Genomic DNA, 24,444 nt, shown 5'->3' with positions numbered 1-24,444 from the left:
TGGTCTGACCCTATATGGCTGTTTTTATGTTCTTTTTTAGTATTCAGCTCATAATGATTTCCTGTAAAGATATGCACATTTTCCTATTAAAACAAAACATATGTATGCTTCTATGTAAGAAGCTCCTCTAATATTGTACTTGGTCTTCAGTAAGTACAACTTTTTTCCTTCACCCCTAAACTTATCTAGTTCAATAACAGAAAAGAAATCAGGCTCTTATTTGTTGTGTTATAATTTAGTTACCTAAGCATGCAGCAGCACCAACCATGGCATATAGGCCCGGCGTGATACAGTCAGCTCCAACTTCACACCACTCCTTGAAGATAAACCAGTCATGGTGATAATAAGCCAACTGCTCCACTGCAATTCCCACAATCCTTCCTGCTATTGCTCCAATTGCCATACTAGGTATGAACAAACCTGATGGAACCTACAACAGAAACAAAAGAACTGCTAGCATGGTAAAGATTTAAAATACATGGGACTTGTTAAAGTCTTATTATTGGAGAGCTACTTCACACAAGACAAGTACATGGAAAAAGAACTTATATATGTTTGGAAAAGTAAAGCTGACCGGAAGTTTGAAAATGAAACAGACAGAAACACTCCAATTGCCACCTACGGGGTAGTTGGTACATGAACTCCCATTGTAAAGCTAGTAGAATTTAACATAAAAAGATACCCAAATACTCATATAATTGAAGGTTCAGTATGTTTATCTTTCCTTTACATTTTATGTATTTTTTATTTAAGGCTCAATCTGTCATTAAGGTAGAACCAGGAACTTGGTTCTCCAGGCAAACACCACAGTCCATCCTACAGTCACAAACCTATTGTGATTTTTGTTGCTTCCTTCATTTAAGTGCCGATTTTCCTATTCGTTACCAGGACCTAGAGATGCAGGTTTGTCTGGCACTGTGTGATTCATAAAAGAAGCAGAGAAAAATCTTACTTATGCCAGCAGCATTAAGAACTGTGACGATTCAGCAGCGTAACTGCTGTTGTTCATCTTTTCTCCTCTCCGAGGAGCAAATGTTCTCTCTGAAAAGACATACTTGTGTCTAAATGTCTCATTAAACTCTGGAAATGCACTGCTACTGCTCCTTAAGGCTGTCAGCAATGCTGGAAATGTTACACATATTGGCTGAACTACAAATCTTACTATACATATATCCCTCCCCTCTTGGCTAAAATAGGATATATTCATTTAATTGAACCCTCCTAATGCTCTGGGGTCTATCTGACCCCAACACACAAACAAAAGTGTAAATACAAATTTTCGTGCCAAACCTGTGCCTCTTCATACATTAAGTTGTCTCAAAGATAGTTGAGTTGAGTTGAGACTCAAGATAGTTAAGTCTCAGGCAGACTGCGAAGAGCTACAAAAGGATCTCTCAAAACAGGGTGACTGGGCAACAAAATGGCAGATGAAATTCAATGTTGATAAATGCAAAGTAATGCAAACATAATCCCAACTATACATATGAAATGATGGCATCTAAATTAGCTGTTACCACTCAAGAAAGAGACCTTGGAGTCATTGTGGATAGTTCTCTGAAAACATCCACTCAATGTGCAGCAGCAGTCAAAAAAGCGAACAGAATATTGGGAATCATTAAGAAAGGGATAGATAATAAGACAGAAAATATCATATTTCATCTATATAAATCCATGGTACGCCCACAACTTGAATACTGTGTGCACATGTGGTCACCCCATCTCAGAAAAGATATATTGGAATTGGAAAAGGTTTAGATAAGGGCAACAAAAATGATTAGGGGTAGGGAATGGCTGACATATGAGGAGAGATTAATAAGACTGGGACTTTTCAGCTTGAAAAGAGATGACTAAGGGGGGATATGATAGAGGTCTATAAAATCATTACTAGTGTGGAGAAAGTAAATAAGGAAGTGTTATTTACTCCTTCTCATAGCACAAGAATTAGGGGTCACCAAATGAAATTAATAGGCAGCAGGTTTAAAACAAAAGTAAGTATTTTTTCCACACAATGCACATCAACCTGTGGAACTCCTTGCCAGAGGATGTTGTGAAGGCCAAAACTATAGCAGGTTTCAAAAAAGAACTAGATAAATTCATGGAAGGTAGGTCCATCAATGGCTATTAGCCAGGATGGGCAGGGATGGTGTTTGTCAGAAGCTGGAAATGAGTGACAAGGAATGGATCACTTGATGATCACTGGATGTTCTGTTCATTCCCTCTGGGGCAGCTGGAATTGGCCACAGTCAGAAGACAGGATCCTGGGCTAGATGGATCTTTGTTCTGACCCCGTATGGCTGTTCTTATGTTCAAACTAGGATGAGGTCAATCTATCCGCAGTGGTTTTATCATCCCACTGGTTGTGGTTTTTGTATAGCAGAAGAGTCACTAAAAAGGTAATGGTGTCACAGTTAGACCCCTCAATGTTAGTCACTGGGGAAAATGAAAGGTACTTCTCTTCTAAGGTGGGGTCTCTTGGACCCCAAACACACACAAAAAATTAAATAAAAAACATGATAGGCAAACCACCACTGCTTCTTTCTTTAAGTATTCTCATACTGATGACAGGACCACCTGATATCGCCTGGCTAAAGGAGAGAAGATATTTCATATAGTTTTAATTAGACCACAACTTTATTATTAGATGTATGGGACTATCCGACAGATAGAAGTGTACAGAACAGGTAACCCCATGTTCATTCAATATGTACCTGGGTGTTTCCACCAGCCCCCCTCTTTTTCCATCCAGGTCTTCCAGACAACCCATTGCTGGGACCTTACCATCACCCCTCTTGAACGAGGGTTAAGGTGGGCTATAAGGAAGGGGGGTTGGCTTGCTGCTATGCCAGTCAAGGAGCCCCAAGCCTCCCCACCCCCGATTCCACTCCTTTAACAAACACCTCCTTTTTAAGTCCTTTACCAAGGAATCATAATACTCAAAATCCAGTGGGAGAACACTTTAACCTGTCTGGTCATTCAATGACAGACCTGCGGGTGGCTATTTTACAACAGAAAAACTTCAAAAACAGACTCCAACGAGAGACTGCTGAGCTGGAATTGATATGCAAACTAGATACAATCAGCTTAGGATTGAATAAGGACTGGGAATGGCTGAGCCATTACAAACATTGAATCTATCTCCCCTTGTAAGTATTCTCACACTTCTCATCAAACTGTCTGTACTGGGCTATCTTGATTATCACTTCAAAAGTTTTTTTTCTCTTACTTAATTGGCCTCTCAGAGTTGGTAAGACAACTCCCACCTGTTCATGCTCTCTGTATGTGTGTATATATATCTCCTCAATATATGTTCCATTCTATATGCATCCGAAGAAGTGGGCTGTAGCCCACGAAAGCTTATGCTCTAATAAATTTGTTAGTCTCTAAGGTTCCACAAGTACTCCTGTTCTTTTTATCTGGTCACTGTATCCCTTCACTATGGAGTACCTGCACTGGACATCCGCCCCACACTTACATCATGAGTTGTGACATCATAGCTTAACTTCCTTCCCTATTCACCCTAGCAAAGCCCCCTCTGAGGAGAAGGCGGGGGGGGGGGGGGGGGCAAAAAAAAAAAAAAAAAAAAAAAAAACCTACCTTGGCCAATCTGGTAGGCAGGGAAAAATTCCTTCCCAGCCCCCCTAGAAAGGAATGACTAGTGTGATGCCCACAGCAGGTCCTGTCTAAACCTGGCATTTTGCCACCTCAAGGGGAGGGAGGGTGGGTGCTATTTTGGCTGGTCCAGGGAAAAGAGGCTTCCTTCCACTAGGCTTGCCCCTTTTCAACTCCCCAGCCCTTCTGGTCCCTGGGGATGAGTCAGCATTACCATGCTGACCCACTCCCCCTTTTGCAGCAACCTCTGAGCCTCTTCCCCCGCACTGCCCATAAAGCGCTATTGCCCTTCCCCTGGAAAGCTGGAGAATACCCCCCTGCCCTGCTGAAGGTGTGGTGTGGTCATTGGCTTTGTATACCTGTTGTAGTGTTAGTGTCGTGAAAAACATCACTCAGAAGGTATTGGAGTCAGTGAGAACCCAAATTAATTGTGCAGGTATTCCTGCATGAGATTATATTATAACTGCTGCCTCAAAATAAAAACAATATTAATCTTTCAGCATTATTTCTATCATCGTAGTTTCAATAGTTTTTGTTTTTCATTAAAATGAACTGAAAAGGTCTTGAGAGACTGAGACCCCAGATAACATTGGTCTCATATATCACAGTTGTCCAGGAAATTGAGTTTCTTTGAAGATGACACTGACAAATTGATTTTCTGGGACGCCTACAACACTTGCTAGTTGCTAGGAAGAGTTTCTAGGGAAGCCATGATTGTCAGATAAATTTTTTGGCAAGACCAGACTTGGCAGATGCTGTTGCTGGGGCAAAGACTCAGCGTTGCATTACATGTGCACATTGCATGTCTGATTGCAGATATCTGGAGCTTGTTGAATCCCGCATGCCATAATAAATCTTTGAGTAAGAGATGGATGTTTCTCAGTGATCTAGGTACAGAAATGGTGAAACCACTGGTGCAGGAAAGAAACACTGCTGCCTTGCTGTAGGGAAGCAGCGTCTAGCATGCCGGATACTGATCCGGAGCCTAAGAAAGAAGAACTATGTAATATCTTTCCTCAGAACGAGAAAAACACATAAAAATGTGTGAAGTCTAAACACTTTGTATATTCAGAACATATATCACCTATTTGCTCCATTTGTTCAAAGCAGTAGGCCATTTACTGCCACTTTGCTGCATTTGTGCCTTTTATATTGTTATTGTTGATCTGTTGCTATCTATTTTCATTATATAAACCTAGGGTCAGTTAGACCCCAACACAAGCACTGTGTAGCATGCTTTTGAATCTAGGAAAATTTTAAATTGTTCATAGTTTTAGAGTTCACGGGTGACAAAGTCAGTTTTAAATGCATCCAATGTGTTTTTTTCCAATTCTGACATACTCCAAAAACAGGTAGGTGATTTTTGGTCCAATACAAGGTTTAAAAGAAATAAGTAACAAGATTTGTACGTAATAAAACATATCACTTGATTTTTTACCATGGCATCCTGAGAGCTCTGTGTATCATACGATTGCACAGCCACTAACTTCGCTGTGAAATCTAATTCCTGCTACAGAACTCTCTCTCAGAATTTATTTATTTTAAAGTTACATTGTCAACATTTATAGTTGTAAATATAACTTTTGAAAAAAGTAAACCAAAGGCAAATCAATTCATCAAGCTCTGTCTGAGTCTGCAAACGGCCAGAAACCAAAGCTTTTAGAGAGGTGTTTATTGTTCCATTCATCTCAAAGTATTGTCAACTTTGAAACCTACCCCAATGATTTAACTGCTGTTAGCTATTCACTGCTTATCATTTTAGCAGCAACATCCAGTTAAAGTGCTTGTCCCACAGTGCAAACTGTCTCCCATCACCCTCCTGAGTCCCCAGCCTAGCTGTTAAAACCTCTAAGCTTCCCCCCGACATAATTCTTTCCAAGACACAGCTATGGATTGTTATTAAAAACTGGCAGCATATTGAAAAAATTGAGAATCAAATATAATAAAGAAAAACCTTTGAAGTTGCCACAGAAATTTCCAGCCTGCTGCACCAGTGTGCTGCAGAAACCCTGGGGTCTTGCCACTGAAGATGGGAAACTGATTTAGAAAAACAGCTGAAAAACATGTTTTTTGGTGACTGTAGATGGAACATTTTACACACACACATGCACACAGTCCAGGTCCTATTTATGTCTTTCAGTATAGAAAATGCCAGAAAAGCAAACAGCAGTCAGTGATTTTTCAAGCTCCCTATTGATTTAATTTGTCAGCTTCTAGTTGTTACATGTATTTGGTAAATTAATCTAAGATTTCTGATACATTTAGAAGGACTAGGCAGGGAATGTGGGGGGGAGGGGGGCGGGGCAGGTGCAGGAGTGCATAAAGGCAGACCGTTAGCATCACATAATGGAGTTGGTGGACATGATTCATTTCATTTTCCTGAAATGGGCTGAGCTCAGTAGTTTGGGAACACGACCAGTAGTTTGGCACACACCAAAGATCAATCTCTGGTTTCTGCACTGCATAAAACTCAATGTACATTTCAACATATCCCTCAGCTATATGAACAAAATGGTAGTTTAAAGGTAAAATCAAAGCAGTGTTCTAGGAGGTTTGTTTCAATAATCCTCAATAAAGAGAAATACAGAAAACATTACTTTTGAAATAGTATATTTATAAATAAAAGAAATTGTTTTTTGGGGTGAAAGACGGAGAGGCAGAAGAGCAGTAATTAAACTATCACAGCTAGAAATCCATTACATTAAAACTTACCTTGATACCAAAGGTGAAGACTGTCATAATTATTTTAAATATAAGTGCTAAACACAGCTGCCATATAGCTGAATAAACTCCAGTGCCTGCTGGACGATCAGGAATATCTACTATTTTACTGGCATTCATGTCATTTCTGTAGTCACAAAGAGAGGAAGATTCTAATGGCCCACAGTCTGTGAAGAGCTCTTTAATAAGCTCACTGGTGTTGAGCCTTGTGTATGGATTAGGAAAGGCAATGACAGCTGTAATTGCTGCAACAATGATGACCTCCAGGACAGGATATTTCCCAAATTTTGTTGATTTGCGTCGGCGACACCAGGCGATGTTTGCACGGATGAAAAATGCTCCCCACAGCCCGCCAAACACCCCCAGAAGAATGAATGGAAACAGTTCAAAAAGGTACCAAGGGGTGTGGTATTCCACATAAAAAAGGACAAGACGGCTGTTACCAAAAGGGTTGATGGACCTCAAAACGAATGCAGCCACTAAAGCAGCAAAAAAGGACCTCCATAAAGTTTTCAGTGGGAAATAATAACTGACCTGCAATGGGGACAAGTTAGAATTACTGGCAATTCATTTTAAAAACACTTCAAACTATTCTAAAATGAACCGAAAATACTAGCATATTCCATTGTTGCTCAGGGGGTTTATGCTAAATATGTGCACATTGTGTTATCAATCAATTGTAATAATGGCATTTATGTTCATCTCTTTACATTTTTAAAGTGCTTTAAAACATTTCATACTCCTATTGTGTCACCCTCACTGAACATTGCGAAAGCAACACTGAAACCGCCAGCATTTTAAGACTGAGTTGGGCAAAATTCCCAGTAACTCTTACATTAAAACATTTTTAAAGTTGCTGTGTTTTAAAGTATTTTAACAACCACAACAATGGTCTCTATGCTCTCAGCTTTGGTCTTGGGCATGCACAATACTTGACTATGTGTCCACTAGTCTTTCTTCTCTAAAATTTACTGCTATTGCTAACACTGGGTCAGCCCCACTGGAGGTAGCAAGAGTGGAAACGCTAATGTAGAGAGGTCTTCAGGTAGCTACTGACATTTTGAGCACTATGGCCAAGATTTTCAAAAATGGATACCTAACATTTGACTTGTAAACCCATATTTAGGCATTTAAATAAGTAGCCTGATTTTCAAAAGCGTTCATTACCCAAAACCTGCCAAGTTGATCTTTTTTTCTTTTTTAAGACTAGAGAAGTTCTTAGAATCTTTTAGCAACAAGGTAGAAAGATCTCTTGGCTTCTTCTGTCCTTCAGGACAAAGGTTCTCAGAGTTTTCAGTAAAATACTATAGCAGCATTCAGACTCTGGCTATGTCTTCATTTGAAATGCTACAGTGGGACAGCTGCAGTGAACTGAACTACTGTAGCACTTTAGTGTAGACACTCACTACAGTGACGGGGAGGGGGGCTTGCCTGTCAGCATAGTTAATCCACCTCCCTGAGAGGCAGTAGTTAGGTCAATGGAAGAATTTTTTCGTCAACCTAGCACTGTCTACACCAGGGGTTAGGTCGGCTTATGTCACTCATGAGAATGTCACTCATGAGAATGGATTTTTCACATGCCTGAGTGACGTAGCTGGGTTGAGCTAACTTTTGAGTGAAGACCTGGCCACAGGTTCTTTAAATTAGATGTAAGGAGATAATCAGAAAGATAATAATGATCTAAATAATGCTCCTGCATCTCCCAAATACATATTTCTAGATTGGTATTCATGGTTTGTATTCTTGAGAGAGAGAATTTCATTGGCTTCGCGGTTAGTTTTATAGCATACTTGGTTTGTGATTATAATGTACTCCACTGTATGGAGGGTTTAAAATCAAATTGAACATTTAAAGCTTGTTTTAACTAAATTGGCAAATGAGTTTTTAAATGGTCTGTTGGCCCAAGGTAAGCAAAATAAGTAGTAGGAACCAAACCATTATTCCCCCCTCCCTTTTCTTTTAAATTAAACATGATATGTTCCCAGTGTCAGGAAACAAGAACATTAGAAAGACATTAATAGGAAAGGCATAATTGATGCTAATCTGCACTATCTATAACAGACTAAAATCAAAAAGGCTCTCACATCAGCAGTTTTTTTTAATGTAAACTGTAGGGGGGAAAAAGCAGGAAAGCAATTGCATGAAAAACCTAGTCAATTTCAAGTCCATATAGGTACTTATTTTCTTTTTCTTTCTTCCTTGGGAGGGGGGAAGGAAGAACCTGACTTCTGAATTGTCAACAACAACATTTAATTTAACTCTATTCATTTGTGAGCTATAAAGCTGCAATAAAGGAATCTGCCTTTCTCCAGAAAAAATAAAAAACAGTAATGAAGAAATGTTGGCCTACAACAGTCACCTGAAACAAAATGCTTTACGGGGTTTGCCCATGCCAGAACTCATAATACTGAATCGACTTAATCGACGCAATACATTTGATGAAGAAAAATTTCCAGAATGACCAATGTAGGTTAGTATCCAGACCATAGTGTAAAAAAGTACTTCTCAAACTGTGGGCCAAGAAGCTCTCCTTAAGGTGCTGAGAAAGTGGCTTCATGAAGAGCTCACTGCAGGATCAGGCCCACAAGAGGAGCTTCTGTTACAAAAGGCTCCACAGAAGAAAAAGTTTGAGACTACAGCTGTTAAAACATTCATTTTTAAATATATTTCCTTCTGTGCTATCTCTTTACATACCTCCTCCAAACTAAAAAGGACGCCACCAATTGGGGCACCAAAGGCTACTGATACTCCTGCTGCTGAAGCAGCTGATAACACCTAGAAAAGAAGAATGGCGTAGTTTTATTTTTGTGTTTGTGATGCATTTTTAAAACAAAAATAGAAATTTATTCTTATGATATATCACTAACTACGGTCAACAGATTTATATGACACTAAAGACCAAAGAATCCTAATATATGGACTGATTACTTTCTTCCCATCTTCCTCTCAAGGACCCATATGCTGCTTCTCTCTTCTTCACAGTTGTACTTCCTCCCAACTTTTCATGAGACCACAGCTATCTGTATTGCCTAATTGCCTATCTGCACTGCCTGTGGGAGTGGAACCAGAGATGAAAAAAACCACAGAGAGTTGCAATCACATGAGCAACTGTGAAAGGCAGGTAGGTTCTGAATGCAATAAATGTACACTAGGAAATCTAGCCAGTGTATAGCCATAATTATGGAAGTACAACTATTTTAATTAATAGCTCTTGACCTAATGATTGGCTAACCGAAATTAACAGACACCCAAGATGGAGGAAGTTGACTGCTCAGGTCTCGGAGTCCAGCAGCGAAGTTCAGGAATGGAACAATGAGCAAGCCCTAGTATTAAAATAAATTCAGAATAAAATGTGGGAGGGAGAGAATAGTAGTAACAGAATTCACTGGTAGTAAATCTAGATGAGATTTTGGAGATGGCAGAGGTTCTCTGATACATTTGAAACATTAATGTAACCTAGAAGGCACCGTCCCCTCTCTTTCAATTTGGTCAGATCAGTTAGACCTTTTCCATCAATCCTGCACTTCTGGATGCCTGAATATTTTGCCCCTTCAATCTGCTAGACAACATGCTGATAAAACACAGTGTATTTCCTTCATTTTTCTTTCTTCTGTCTACTTTTTTCCCTGACTTCTGTTTTCTCTCCTTTTTCTTCTTATGCAGTTTCTCTTCTCTATTTCACTTCACCTATTTTCTTTCCCCTTCCTCTCCAGTCCCACCACAATATCCTCCAACCTATTTCCACCCTTCCCTTATTGCCCATTCTTTCAACCTAACCCTCTCTGACAAACTGGTCCCCCTCTCCCACACTTCACTGTTCACTCCCTCATTGTGTCCCCCAAAACTAAAGTCAATCAACCCAGCCCGTTAACCCTCCACATCTCTAGCCCTTCCCTACTCCCAGTCCTGACTCTACTTCTCCTTTTCCAATTCTTGTACATTACCAGGTCTGCTTCAAAGGTCCTGTAGTACTTACAGTATAATTAGACAAAACAGACGAAGAGCGGGAAAATTATGCCCATTTTTACAGATGAACTGAGCCACGGAGAGATTAAGTGACTTGCCCAGGGTTACAGAGGCACTCTGGGTTAGAGCTGGGAATTGAAGCCAGATCTCCTGAGTTCCAGACCAGTGCCTACTCCACAAGACTAACCTCCTCCAGTGGTATGGGAGCTAAACATACAGAACTACAGCATGGGTGGGCAGAATTTAGAGAATTTTTTCCTGTTAAAATATGGGAGATGCTATTGAAAAGTAGGATTATGCTGAAAAAAAAAAAAAATCGGGATATCTAGCTACCTTCTGACACTGAACTTGCTTCTGTTAATATGGCATTAGCTGCAATGCAAGTTGGTTTCTCTCATTTGTTCCATGGCCAGCAGGGACCGGAAGGGGTGCACAAGACTGTGGTCACCAGAGCAAAGGGGGAACAAGTCTTGAGTAATTTCATCTACTCCTCTGCCTCAGCAGTTTGTTAGCGAGTTCAGAGGTAAATCCATTGTGCTCCTCATTGTCTAAAAGAACAGTTGTTATAATGTGGGGTCTAGAAGATGGAGTGTAAAGCAACACTAAACGTGGATGAGAGAGAAGGGAAGGATTTTTCAGGGCTCTGACAAAAGTGTAGAAAACTTTTGGTGGGGTGTGATGATCCCTGATCTGAGAATATAATGATTAATAATCCAAACCTATACAACAGCTAAAAGAACACATGACATGTTTTAGGCTTTGTTTTAATCAAAGGATTTTCATGCTTTACCAATCTTTTGATTATGGGAATTTATTGTAAAACTGTATCCTTTTTTATGCAATAGGTAAAAGATTTTAAGAGGAACTTACCTCCCTTTTTTTAGCTTCATTTGTACTGTACTTTGGAAAGAGGTAGGAAAAAATATTCCCACAGCAACAGGCAACATGTACCAGAGGACCCTCCTTTCCTAAACTCAAACCTGATGCTACAGCCAAGACTAAAGTGATGGTTTTTATCATCAAGGTCCATTTGCCCAAGTAACCTCGGATGATGAAGCCACTCAAAATAGTTTTAATCTAAAAGGAAAAAATACTCCATGTTAGACTTCATTTTTCTTAGAATACATGCTACTTTTATGTTTATAAGCTATTATCTATAATTTTAGAATCACAACTTAAAAATTACTTGATTGGAAAGAGGACTTTTACCTGCAGAACTTTAAAACTTTAAAACACTTTAAACTTTTGAGTGCTATTTGCACTCAGTTTGTTTGCCAGAAGCATACCATTCATATTGCATACAGTACAGTTACACTATACTTGAAGGAGATAGATCTATACCTAATTCAGCAAAATATAACAACGCTATTCATTATACTGAACAGAAAATAAACCTGCAGTAAATTACAAGACTGCATTAATTAAAGAGTTTTGTTATGTAACCTGACAAATGCAGACCATAAAATTCCTACAACAGAAACAAACTCACTCTGAGAACTATACTCAGAGATACCAGTTAATTATTTACAGATGTTTTAATTACAATATAATGTCACCCTTCCCTATATTCTCCCGTTTTATTCTAATTGCACACAATATCTAAGAGCAATGGCTTGATATACTGATAATGAGGAAGACCATCTGTTTTCACTAGAAAAGAGTTTATATTTTTCTAATATATTACTTTGCCTAATTGCTTTGTCATCATACCTAAAAAAAAAAAAAAAAAAAAAAATCTATATTGTCTATTCATCACCGTAAAGAAGAATACATATATGACTGAGCACTGCAAAAAATTCTGGTCAGTTGTGTACATAAAGTAAAGGTTTGTAGAGTAAATTTAGAGCCTGATTTGGAATTTGGCTTTTGGACCTCAAATCCGTACATATTTGAGGAAATACAGAACACTTAGAAACAAACAAATACAAATTCTCTTAGAATTACTAGAAGGGTCATGCTACTGACCAATTTTTATAATTCTGAAGTTAGAATGGCAAAGAATAGTTGTAAAAAGAACAAGATTTCACTATTTTTGACCAAACATTTTTACCTTATGAAATGACTTTATGTCAGTTTATGTTACTAAAGAAGATTATAGCCATGCAACAAAAGATGAACTACTGCATCAAAGGACGTCATACTGTGACAATTAATTACTGTTCTATCATTGCTAAACTGACAAATGGAAAAAAAAAAAAACCCAATCACTCTTCGGAGGTTTTCAAAAGAAACCAAAGGTTTCTTGTAAAACTAGGCCAACCAGAAACTGATGGCAAAACCTGAGAATTCAAGCAATATTCTGAAACCTTTAATATCTATTTCAGTAGTGCTTAATAATGTCAATATTATTTCAATTTTAATTCTTATATTAACATACTGCATCATAGATACAGTATTCATTCTTGGCTTCCCCTTTGCCCAGAATGATAAGGCAACAAGACTTTTTATATTAGCCTTAAACGTCCATTATGATACAAAGACTTCAGACCCTACCTCTGGAATCCCAGAGCCGCAGGCATAGGGAGCAAACACTTTCACCAGAGAAACTGCTAGGAAGGCAAAGCTCAAGGCCCAGAAAATGTACATGATGTAGTTCATAATGTATGAACCTGGACCCTAAAAGTAAACAAATAAAAAACACAATATCATTTGATTAACGTATAAACTAAATGTATTAGACATTTCTAAACAAAAGTAATCTGGAAATACTCTTGCTGCAAAAACTCTTACATATATATTGCCACACTAACAAAAGCAAAATGTTACTATGGCAAGCAAATATTAGTTTTGTTTGAAATTCCCTGAAGTCATTACATTAAGTAAACTGTAGTAAAGCCTGAGCTATACAAGTTTTGGCTGTTATAACAGTCTGTATCAAAATCAAACTATGAGTGCAACAATTAAATCTAGAAGCCACAGCACAGGAGGTTTTTGCAACTCAAATGCTAAAATCTAATGAATACAGTATATAAAAATCTATTTTTGTAAGAGGTATGCTGCTAGAAAAGATTAATAAAACCAACTCAATTTTAACTTTATTAATATAATACAAGTCTTATTTTTGTTTATTTTCAATAAAAAGAAAATACTGCTAAAAATTTAGCATATATATATATATATATATATATATATATATATATATATATATATATATATATATATATATATATATATATATATATAAAAACACAATCAGAAATACAAATTCTCATGATCTCATTTAGAAGATGAGCCTTTTATTTCTTTATTAAGAGACATTTCTATTGTGCTTATCACTATAGTATCCGAGCAGTTCACAAGTATTAATTAAGCATCATAACTCCCCTGTCAGTTGATTAATTATTATCCCAATTTTACTGATAAGGAAAATGAGGCAGAGGGAGGTTGAGACCTTGATCCTGTAAGCTGCTCTGCACAGGAAGACCCCCTACACAGCCCCACTGAAGAATACTTGCATAGAGCAGCTTGCAGGATCAGGGCATTTGGCCCTGTTTAGACTAAAGAGATTTTGCTGGTAAAGCTAGATCAGCAAAAATCACCTAGTGCAGATACAGCTATACTGATATAAAAGTGATTTTGCCAATATAACTTATTCTGGTTTGGTGAGTGAAATACCCTGTACCGGCAAAAGCACTTTTATGCCAGTATAACTACACTGGGGCTTTTGTCAGCACTATGCTGAAAAAAAAAAAAAAAAATCACAACTTTACCCAACACACCTATGTCAGCAAAACTTCAGTGTAGATCTGCCCTAAATGATTTGCCCAAGTTTACACAGAAAGATTGTGACAGAACCAATAAAAGAACCCAGATCTCCCGATTCTCAGTTTAGTGCCTTACCTTAAGACCACCCACCCTTCCTCCCTGTCTCTTAATCCTCACCAAAACAACTAAACAATGCCTTCACTAAAGGGTTGTACTTACTTCTGCTTGACCAATTATTAGTTCCGCCCATGTTTTCCACTGTGGACATTTGTCTCTCTCTTCAAATGTTGTCTCATTTGATCCCCAACAACACTGTTCATGGTTAAACCACAAAGCACTAAGGCAAATGCCTTCCTTTAAGTCAGTCATCCAATCAGCAGCAATGTCTATCAACCCTGCCAATGCCCCTGTTGAACAAACAGTTATGTATTAGCTTCTGGAAATTTTAAAAATTCAAGAAAAACAGTGACATCCATTGACATACCCTAAAAGAACAGGCAAACAAAGTAACAGAAATGAGGGAAAATAGAAATCTAGACAATTTGCTGTCAAATACAGTTGTTAACTGAGTTTGTGTACAGATCCAGTTTGCAATGAGGATAAGCTAACTTTTGCTCTAGAATCCAGTATCAGATAAATTACAAATACTCAAATTAAACAAATAATTTCCGATGATTTAAGGCACAGTTTTTCAACAGTCCAAAAAATTAAGGATGTAAAGAGACAGATGGGACTGATGTATTTTTCTGATAAAATATTTTATCTTGTGAACTGAACCATTTTGTATCTCAACTGAATCATAACAGCAACCACAAACAGCAGTAACATAATTCATTCTTATCTTACCAAAAATATCATTAAAACACAAATGATACGCCAAATAAAGCAACGTATTTCAAACACACTGCTTGAAATAATCAACATGAAAAAACATAGCCTGATCCTGGGAAGTGCCGAGTACCCACAATTCTCACTGAAGTTAATGAGAGATATAGATAGTCAGCACCTCTCAAGCTCAAGCCTTTAGAGACAGGAGTCTCTGTTGCGAATGCAAGCTGAAAACTCCAGCCAAAATAAGCTCTTGAAAAACAGGCATTATTTAGTTTCAGGAAACTGCTTAAAAGAAAGAGTTAAAATGGCAATTTTACAAAAGAAGGATGGCTTCTCACGTTAGCAGTTAGTTAGAAGTTGCAGAAGAACCCAACAGTTCACTGATCACTAATCTCCCGTAACAAAACTATTTTATTTTTTAAAATTCATACATTTCACAACTGGAAGTAGTGAATTTTGATCTAAAGTGGAAAAGAGCTTCATCCAGTATCTCTAGAGACAGACAAACAGGCCCACATGGGTAAAGCTGTTTTAGGGAAATACTAGTAATATTTACTAGCCCTCTGGTCATAATGAAGTCAACTGCAAAACTTTCATTGACTTCAACAGGGCCAGATTTCATCCTATACGAAGATTCAAAACATACAAACATAAAATCATGGTTGGAATTAAAACTGCACACTGGTTGTTCAGGATGAGGATGGAGATTTGTGGGATGTAGGTGGCAGAAGAAGGTAGCTGAGATTGAGAAGAGGAACTGACAAGAAGCACAGACAGAGCGCAGAATGCTTAAACTTTTAATTTGCTTGCTTTTTTAGGATGTGTGTTGGTGAGATATCCAGTTTAGCAATTTTAACCATAGCTTCAAGTTTTTTGTAGAGATAATGACTTCATTTAGACTTTATGTGGCATTTTTCACCCAAAAGATCCCAAATGCTTTATACTAATTATACATACACATTTCATCTATATATACACGTGTACATATATACATGCATCTGCGTATACACACACATTATATATAATGAAGATACACTCATTTACATGTGATTATGCACACACACACGGTGATTATAGCCATTACATATAGCTATTACTCTTTGACCACCTCATCTACACTCTGCACACTAATTCAACCCTCCTGGGATTTATTCTAGTATTTATGTAAAGCTTGTGTAGGATAATTGGGCATGATGATTGTCATGGCTGCACATTCATAAGCACTACAGCTTTTTCAAATTATGCTAATAAAAGCCTAATAAGTCCCATAGCATCTAAAGGTGACCATACATGGTCAGGAGGACCTTAGTTTTGTGTCTTATCCTAAAAATATATGAAAAACAAAAGATGAAATTGAGGCCAAAGGACAACAGAGTTTACTTGTTACAGCTAATATCTTGCATTAGGAACTTAGATTTAATTCATGGACATCAATCAGAAATGTTAGTTAGACTAGTCACAACTGAATGCAGCTCATGGCCTATGAGAGTGTATCTGTCAAAACTGGAAAGTTCTAATAACTTCTCATTGGTCTATGTGAAATGTGCTGATGGACTCAATCACGTTCCTAGTGAGACATGCATCCACAGCAGAAATCCCACCATCCTAGGGTACATCTATACAGCAAAAAAAATAATTAAATCCCAGTGGCAGCAAGTCTCAGAGCACACGTCAATTGACTAGAGTTCACACTGTGGGGCTAAAAATAACAGTGTAGATGTTCAGGCTTGGGCTGGAGACTGAAACCCAGTGAGGGTCTTGGAGCAACCTGAGTAGGAATGTCTACACTGCTATTTTTAGCCATGCAGTGCAAGCCCCATGAGTCCTCATCACTTGACTCAGCTATGAGGCTCACTGCCACAGGACTTTTTTTTTTTTTTTTTTTTTTTTTTTTTGCTGTGTAGGTGAACCCATTGTGAATACTGACACTTTGTTGGGAATCTCAAGGAAGGGAGCTAGAACTGAATGGACAGGAATAATGAACTACCACATGACCCCAAAAAAGTAAGGCTCTTCCAGGCCAGGACTGAGGTACATAGTTCACTGTGAGGGAAGTTTCACCCTGGATGAAATCCTGAACCCACTGAAATCAATGACAAAACCCCCACTGACTTCACTGGGCCCAGAATTTCCTGTTGTGTGGACTAAAAAAGTCTCTAAATCTCTGAAAGCCTAACATTCTGGAACTTTTCACAAGAATTATATTACTCACTTGATTTTTAACCTTGCTCCCCTAAAATGAGATTACACTATTAGCCTGATCCTGTTCTACTGTTATATGAAAATAATTTTCTCCTCATTTATGCATTTACAATAATGGGGTTTTGGACAGATATCAGAACAATATAATGGTAATTGTTAGTACAGGGACACATGTACTATGGAAACTCAGGAATGATCAGAAAAGATTGGAAAAGTTATGAAATTGTATTCTATTGTCTTTACCTGATGCCAAACCAGTTAGTGTGACTACTAGCCATCCTGACCATGCATCATACAAACTTTTTGTCATCTCCCAGGCTGATTCTTTCTTCTTGCTGTTAATCTGCAAATAGAAATCATCATGTCTGTATCATTTTCTTCCCCTGTTCTTGTGGAATTTTCACATTGCAAAAGGAGTGAGAAAAATGTGTTATAAACAGAAAATATAATTGTAAAGCACAAAAATATAAAAGCCCTAAAATTATTTTGACTATAGTTTTAAACATAGATTTCAAATTAACAAGATTCCTTTAAAATAAAAGAAACAGCATACATTTTGGCACCCTCATAATAGACATTCAAAGTGTCCTATAAACTAGTCTTTTACTGGCTTTTTTTCCCCTTCTAAACACTGTGGTACAAAGGCTTACACAATTTACAGTAGCTATATAAATTCCACAGTTGTTCAGTGGCAATAAACTCAGTACCCTCTGCTCTAGCTTCTCAAGTCCCTACCACTGAACCTAAAGAAACAACTTTTAGTTATCAGCAATATTAGTTTCAATCCTCTAGACCAGGGGTAGGCAACCTATGGCACGCGTGCCAAAGGCGGCACGTGAGCTGATTTTCAGTGGCACTCACACTGCCCGGGTCCTGGCCACCGGTCTGGGGGGCTCTGCATTTTAATTTAATTTTAAATGAAGCTTCTTAAACATTTTTAAAACCTTATTTACTTTACATACAACAATAGTTTAGTTATATATTATAGACTTATAGAAAGAGACCTTCTAAAAACGTTAAAATGTATTACTGGCACACGAAACCTTAAATTAGAGTGAATAAATGAAGACTCGGCACACCACTTCTGAAAGGTTGCCGACCCCTGCTCTAGACCAACTACTACTGTGAGATCATCTTGCAGTTGAGCAGGTCTGGCACTCCATCGAATGGCACGTACTAGCCAGTACATCTTCAGTAAAAAGATGAAGTTGTGTTAACTATCCACAGAAACAGATAACCCCCATGCAACTCACACAATTAGATTGCACACATGTTCTCAGATCCATTGCAAACACACCTATTTATCTGAGAGGGGCACTAGATACTACAGTTATGGTTTGGTTGGTTTTTTTTAAAAGCAATGTAGGATTTGCAGAAACAGATCAAATCAGTCTACACAGTCTATCTTGTTTCCAAAACCAACAAATACGTAGTGCTTCAGAGAAAGGACTAGATGACCGTTCAGTGTTGAACATAGAAGGAATTTCTTCCTGACTCCTGAAAGCAGGCAGTTTAGCAGACTGATGTTTAAGATTTAGTTACCCTTAGTTTTTAAACAGTTTCTTTAGATCAGTTAAAAAAAAAAAAAAAAAAAGATTTCACATCTTCAAAATGCTTCCTTTTACAGGTACATTAATGGGGGTCTTCCAAAAGCACAGCAATGATCTTTAAAACAGCTTACTTTCTTTTAGAGAATACAGTTTTGCCTTATTTAGAATAAAATTATACCTCAGATTAATGGCAGTATCTAATATGTCACTGAGAAATGGGCACTGAGATCCCAATTCATGAAAGCATCTGTAAGCAAAAAACGTATGTCCCAGGGCTTAAGTAAGTGCTTATGTGCTTTCCTGATGAGGCGCCTGAAGGATTAAGATTTTCAGAAGAGCCCAGTACAAAAAGAGAAAAGATAGGTTTGTGGGATGGGGCAGATTTGGAAGAGGGAAGTGGCAGAGACACTTTCCATTTAAACTAAGGCCTGGTCTACGCAATTTTTATATTGATAACTATTTTGGTTAAGTGTGTGATTTTTTTTAATCGAAATAAGTATACCAGTACAACTCCTAGTGTGGATGTAGTTATACCAGTGCCTTAGGGTATGTTTACACTACAAAATTAGGTCGATTTTATAGAAGTCGATTTTATACAGTTGATTACGTATGTCCACACTAAGCGCATTAAGTCGGCAGAGTGCGTCCTCACTACCGTGGCTAGCATCGACTTACGGAGAGGTGCACTGTGGGTAACTATCCCACAGTTCCCGCAGTCTCCGCCGCCCATTGGAATTCTGGGTTAAGCTCCCAATGCTTGATGGGGCAAAAACATTGTCACGGATGGTTTTGGGTACATGTCATCAGTCGCCCCTCCCTCCGTGAAAGCAGCGGCAGACAATCGTTTCGCGCCAGACACCAGGGCAATTAGAAGAGCACAGCAAGGCGTGCTGCGCATCAGAGAGGCTTTAAAAACCAGTTTCATGACTGGCCAGGCTTCGGTGTGACAGTTGTGTGTGTTTCTCCTTGATGCAAACCCACCCCCTTTGTTGATTTTAATTTCCTGTAAGCCAACCACCCTCCCCACTTCGAAATAAAGTAACTATTGTTTTGAAACCATGCATTCTTTCTTTAATAATTAAAAAAAAAAAAAGAGAGATAACGGACAAGATAGCCCGGGTGGGGTGGGGGAGGAGGGAAGGACAAGGCCACATTGCTTACTGTAGCCACACTAAAAATCAAACTGTTTGAATGACAGCCTTCTGTTGCTTGGGTCATCCTCTCCAGTGGAGTGGCTGGGTGCCCGGAGCCTCCCCCCACCCACGTTCTTGGGCATCTGGGTGAGGAGGCTATGGAACACGGGGAGGAGGGTAGGCAATTATACAGTGGATGCAGCGGGGGTCCGTACTCTTGTTGGCTTTCCTGCAGCTCCAACAGATGCTTCATCATGTCCGTTTGCTCCCCCATTAGCCTCAGCATCGCGTCCTGCCTCCGCTCTTTGCGCTCACTTAATTCTTTCCTGGCCTCTGCCACTGAATGCCTCCATGCATTAAGCTGTGCCCTATCAATGCGGGAGGACTACATGAGCTTGGAAAACATGTCATTGCGAATGCGTTATTTTTGCCTTCTAATCTGCGGTAACCTCAGGGACGGAGATAAGGGGATCGTAGAAACATTCTACGCTCTACAATTCTGGGGGGACTCCATGGTCACCTGTGCTGCGGAGTTCGTCACGCTGACCAAACAGGAAATGAAATTCAAAAGTTCCCGGGGCTTTTCCTGTGTACCTGGCTAGTGGATCGGTGTTCAAAGTGCTGTCCAGAGCGGTCACAATGGAGCACTCTGGGATAGCTCCCGGAGGCCATTACCATCGATTTGCATCCGCACTACCCCAAATTCGACCCAGCAAATTTCATTTTAGCGCTACTCCCCTTGCCGGGGAGGAATACAGAAGTCGATTTTAAGAGGCCTTTAGGTCAATGGAACGGAGTTGGTTGTGTGTACGCATTCATTTTTAAATCGACCTAACGCGACTAAATTCGACCTAACCCCATAGTGTAGACCAGGCCTTATACAAGTATAGTTTATTTCCCTTAGTGTATGGGAAGGAGCTATACTAGTATAAAAGTGTATACTGGTACAAATGCATCCACGTTTGGAGGCTGAAGGGGGGGTTGTTGTGGACATGGCCTCTGTTTTCACTGCCTTAAATTACTGTTTGCCTTCCGAAGATATAATGCTATCACAGAAATATGATATTTCATTGACTGAGACTCCAATCCAGCAACACACGTAAGCACGTGGGTGAGTTTAAAGCATGTGACTGAAGCCAATGGAACTATTCACGTTTAAAGTTATGCACATGGTTATGTGTTGCTGGATCAGACCTTAATCCCAATACACAACATTAAGTAAATTCCAATGAGTGTTATTGATCTCAAGTACCCGTCTGTGCCTTTCTCTGTCTTTGCACTTCTCTCGCACCCAGTCAATGGTGTGGAAGTCATCGTATGTTCCAACTCCAGGAATGGGTTCATCCAAGAGGTCCAGTAAGTGTGTTGAACTATTAATGCTTCCTCCATTTGTCATTGTATAATGAGTTCCTGTGGCAGAGAAAGGATGAGAAATTATTACAGTCTGCAATAGAATAATTGTCTGTGTAAACCTTTCCCTGTAAGTGCTTTAATTATCAAAAATTTGTGTATATACAATCTCCATTTGGGAAATTTCTACATATTAAAGTTTTTGATTTGGGGTGGGGGGTATTTCCCCCCCCCCCCCCAAATCACCACTATCTTTCTAGACATTTTTTCAAATTAGTAGCTTGTTCGAATATGTTAGTGTAAAAGACTAAGGAAACAGAAAATAATCAATAACTCCAGCAAGAATTCAGCTAGTTTATCATTCTAATGTATTTGTACGGCAACAGCATCCAAGGCTCTAGCTCCAAATCAGGCCTCACTGTGCTAGGAACAGTATGAACACGCAGCATGAGACAGGGTCTGTGCCAAAAGCACTATACTTTGCCTTAGCCAAAAGACCACAAAAGTTTATTATTTTAAATGTGCACATTATACATCACTATCTTAAGCAGGTTTAAAAAAAAAAAAAAAAGACAGCTGTTTGGAATACCTGTATTCATTGAATTTTCTCCTCCGAAGGGGCTTTGCTTAGGCCCATGGCTGTTGCTGTCAGTATTTTATTTCTGGTGTTCAGCTGCAATCTGAATTTCAGCATTGCTGACTTAATATTTCCATTGGTTAAATATTCATCAATACAGTCTGCAAGCTACTTGATTACTCTTTGTGTGGGTTCTTGAGCAAGTTTGGTAGCACACTGTGAAAAATGAGTAGCTCTCACTATTGTTTTACTACACGTAATGGACTAAATTTAGGAAAACTTGGCTGTAAAAAACAAAAAATCACAAAAACTGGTAGAGGTGAAGCGTGTTGTCTAAAACTACTTTTAACTCACTGTTGAAACAACTAGATTTCAAGTTAATAATAATAATATATGGAGATATACCTATATCTCATAGAACTGGAAGGGACCCTGAAAGGTCATTGAGTCCAGCCCCCTGCCTTCACTAGCAGGACCAAGTACCAATTTATGCCCCAGATCCCTAAGAGGTCCCCTCAAGGATTGAACTCACAACCCTGGGTTTAGCAGGCCAATGCTCAAACCACTGAGCTATCCCTCCCCCATTATTGATGATGTCCCTTTAAGATTACCATTATTTCTTGCCTACATCCTTGATTACAAATGTCTCATAGCCACTGGTTATTGTAAAACAAGCATAAGCAGCGATAAAAGTGATTAAAACAGAGAGCTGACCTAGCAGCTATATAGCAACACAGGACCCAGAAAGCAGTTTATCCAAGTTTTGCATAATTTGCACAATATTAATGCGGAGATTGAACATAGGATCCATTGTGCCAGTGTATCCTTTGGAAAAGTTGCTCCGTCATGTCTTTAGAGATCAGCAGATGGAAATTAAGATCCTGGTCTATAATGCAGTAGTCAGCCCCACTCTTCTTTATGTGCGAGACATGGGTGCAAGACATGGGTGACATACTGAAGACATCTTAAGTGTCTGGAGTGGTACCAACCTCGCTGCCGTAGGAAGATTCTCCGTATCAGGTGGGAAGACCACTGCACCAAAGCCAGTGTTCTCTCTGCAGCTAACATCACCAGTGTTGAGGCAAAGATTATGAAACATCAACTTCACTGGTCTAGTCATTGAGTGTGGATGGCGGATACTTGGTTTTGCATCATACATCAAGCCTCAGCCTGTTTTGAAGAGAATCGCCTTGCTCAAGAGGTTGAGAAATGGCAGAGGAGGAAGGAAAGGGTACAGCATCCCGGCCAGCAGTTGTGCTTTCTTTAAGCAACCACCTGTCACATATGTGGAAAAACCCGTAAAGCACGACTTGGACGCCTCAGTCATTTTAAGTCTCATCAATGACCACATGGCTTTTGTGAAAGAAAATGCAAGCAAGCCAGAGCCAGCAGAACAGCTGCAGAAAGCAGTTCAAGACTAGCTGAGCCAGGGCCACTCCTCTTTCCTCCCTCTCTAGACCCAAAACTATGTAAGGAAACCCCACCACTGGGGAATCAGAACCTATGTGGAGTTACTTGTCCCCATTGTCACATGACATTTGAGAAACAAGCTGAAGGAGGAGCTGGTCAAAGATCGAAGGCTTCTCTGCACTTGAAAGTTACTTTGGATTGAGTTTTTTGGGGGATAAACTGCCTTGCCTCCACACAAGAGATTTTTTCCTCAAATTATCTGTCATTTCATTTCATATTACAGTAAAAGCTGTGTTATCTGGCACATTACCAACCGGAAAGCTCTAGAAACCAGCATTTCTGATACCTCCAAATACAAATCTTCAATAGGGTTGCCAGGTCCGGTTGTCCCTGCTGCTCCTAAGTGGAGGAACGGCCGCGGGAACTCCGTGTGCTGCCCCTGCCCCAAGCGCTGGCTCTGCAGCTCCCATTGGCCGTGGTTCCTGGCCAATGGGAACTGCGGGGATGGTGCCTGCAGGCGGAGGCAGCACACAGAGCTGCCTGGCCATGCCTCCGCCTAGGAGCCGAGGGACATGTCGCTGCTTGTGGGGAGCTGCCCAAGATGAGCGCGGCCCACAGCTGGCATCCCAAAACCCCTCCTGTGCCCCAACCCCCAGCCCTGAGCCCCCTCCCGCACCCAAACTCACTCCCTCAATTGGTAATATAACTCTTAGTTAACCGGAATTTTTGACTAACCAGCACCCCCTCCATTCCCCCAACATGCCGGATAACAAAGCTTTTACTGTAGTTAATCCACTTTAAAAGTAGATTTACTCTAATATGGAATGAGTTACCCCCACAATAAGTTTTATGTGACCACATCCCCATTTTGAACTAATTGTTTTGCTTCTGGCAGTCCTCCCACTGCTATCCCAAACTGCACTGCTGCACTCCTGGGCTGCAGTGCCTGTTTACTTATGTGCCCTCGTGCTCTAATTCTCTAGGGTAATCTTGACTGGATGTCATCTCCCTGATTAAACGCTGGTGTATAGCCAGATGTACCACCTTGCGATTCCAGCTCATGGTGAGTTCACAAACCCAGAGTCACATCCTGATTATAGAAACCATGCTCTGTGTACAGATATGCACTTCCTTAGCCTTTGGGAAGAGGAGCAGGTTCAGTCCCATCTAAGAGCAGTCACCAGAATGCCAAGAGGTACGAGAGGATATCAAATCAAAGGCAGGAATGAGGGCACTCCCGGGTGCAAGTACAGTACCACAACAAATGAAAGCCATTCTGGCAGTTATAAAAATTCCAAGCACAGTAACAAGATATTGGGAGATATGCACCTATGAGGAGCTAGACTGAATTCTTGCAAGGGAGGCCAGCACTGAATCCTGGCATGTTCTG

At 39.6% G+C, this 24,444-nt stretch overlaps 1 protein-coding gene across 1 annotated transcript in view; it reads right to left on the bottom strand.

Annotated features, from left to right (window-relative positions):
* The window catches only part of CLCN3 (chloride voltage-gated channel 3), a 120,472-nt gene that overhangs the window by 13,985 nt on the left and 82,043 nt on the right, over positions 1–24,444 (bottom strand). The window contains exons 3-10 of the mRNA XM_065405796.1: positions 20,970–21,127; positions 17,278–17,377; positions 14,221–14,408; positions 12,790–12,912; positions 11,167–11,373; positions 9,025–9,105; positions 6,322–6,864; positions 244–430 (exon numbers count right to left, since the gene is read on the bottom strand). Coding sequence (XP_065261868.1) covers positions 244–430; positions 6,322–6,864; positions 9,025–9,105; positions 11,167–11,373; positions 12,790–12,912; positions 14,221–14,408; positions 17,278–17,377; positions 20,970–21,127 — 1,587 coding nt within the window. The remainder of the gene's footprint in view (positions 1–243; positions 431–6,321; positions 6,865–9,024; positions 9,106–11,166; positions 11,374–12,789; positions 12,913–14,220; positions 14,409–17,277; positions 17,378–20,969; positions 21,128–24,444) is intronic.

Source organism: Emys orbicularis, chromosome 5, assembly GCF_028017835.1.
Source record: "Emys orbicularis isolate rEmyOrb1 chromosome 5, rEmyOrb1.hap1, whole genome shotgun sequence".
Classification (NCBI taxonomy): Eukaryota; Metazoa; Chordata; order Testudines; family Emydidae; genus Emys; species Emys orbicularis.
This window is presented reverse-complemented; position numbering and strand designations above follow the sequence as displayed.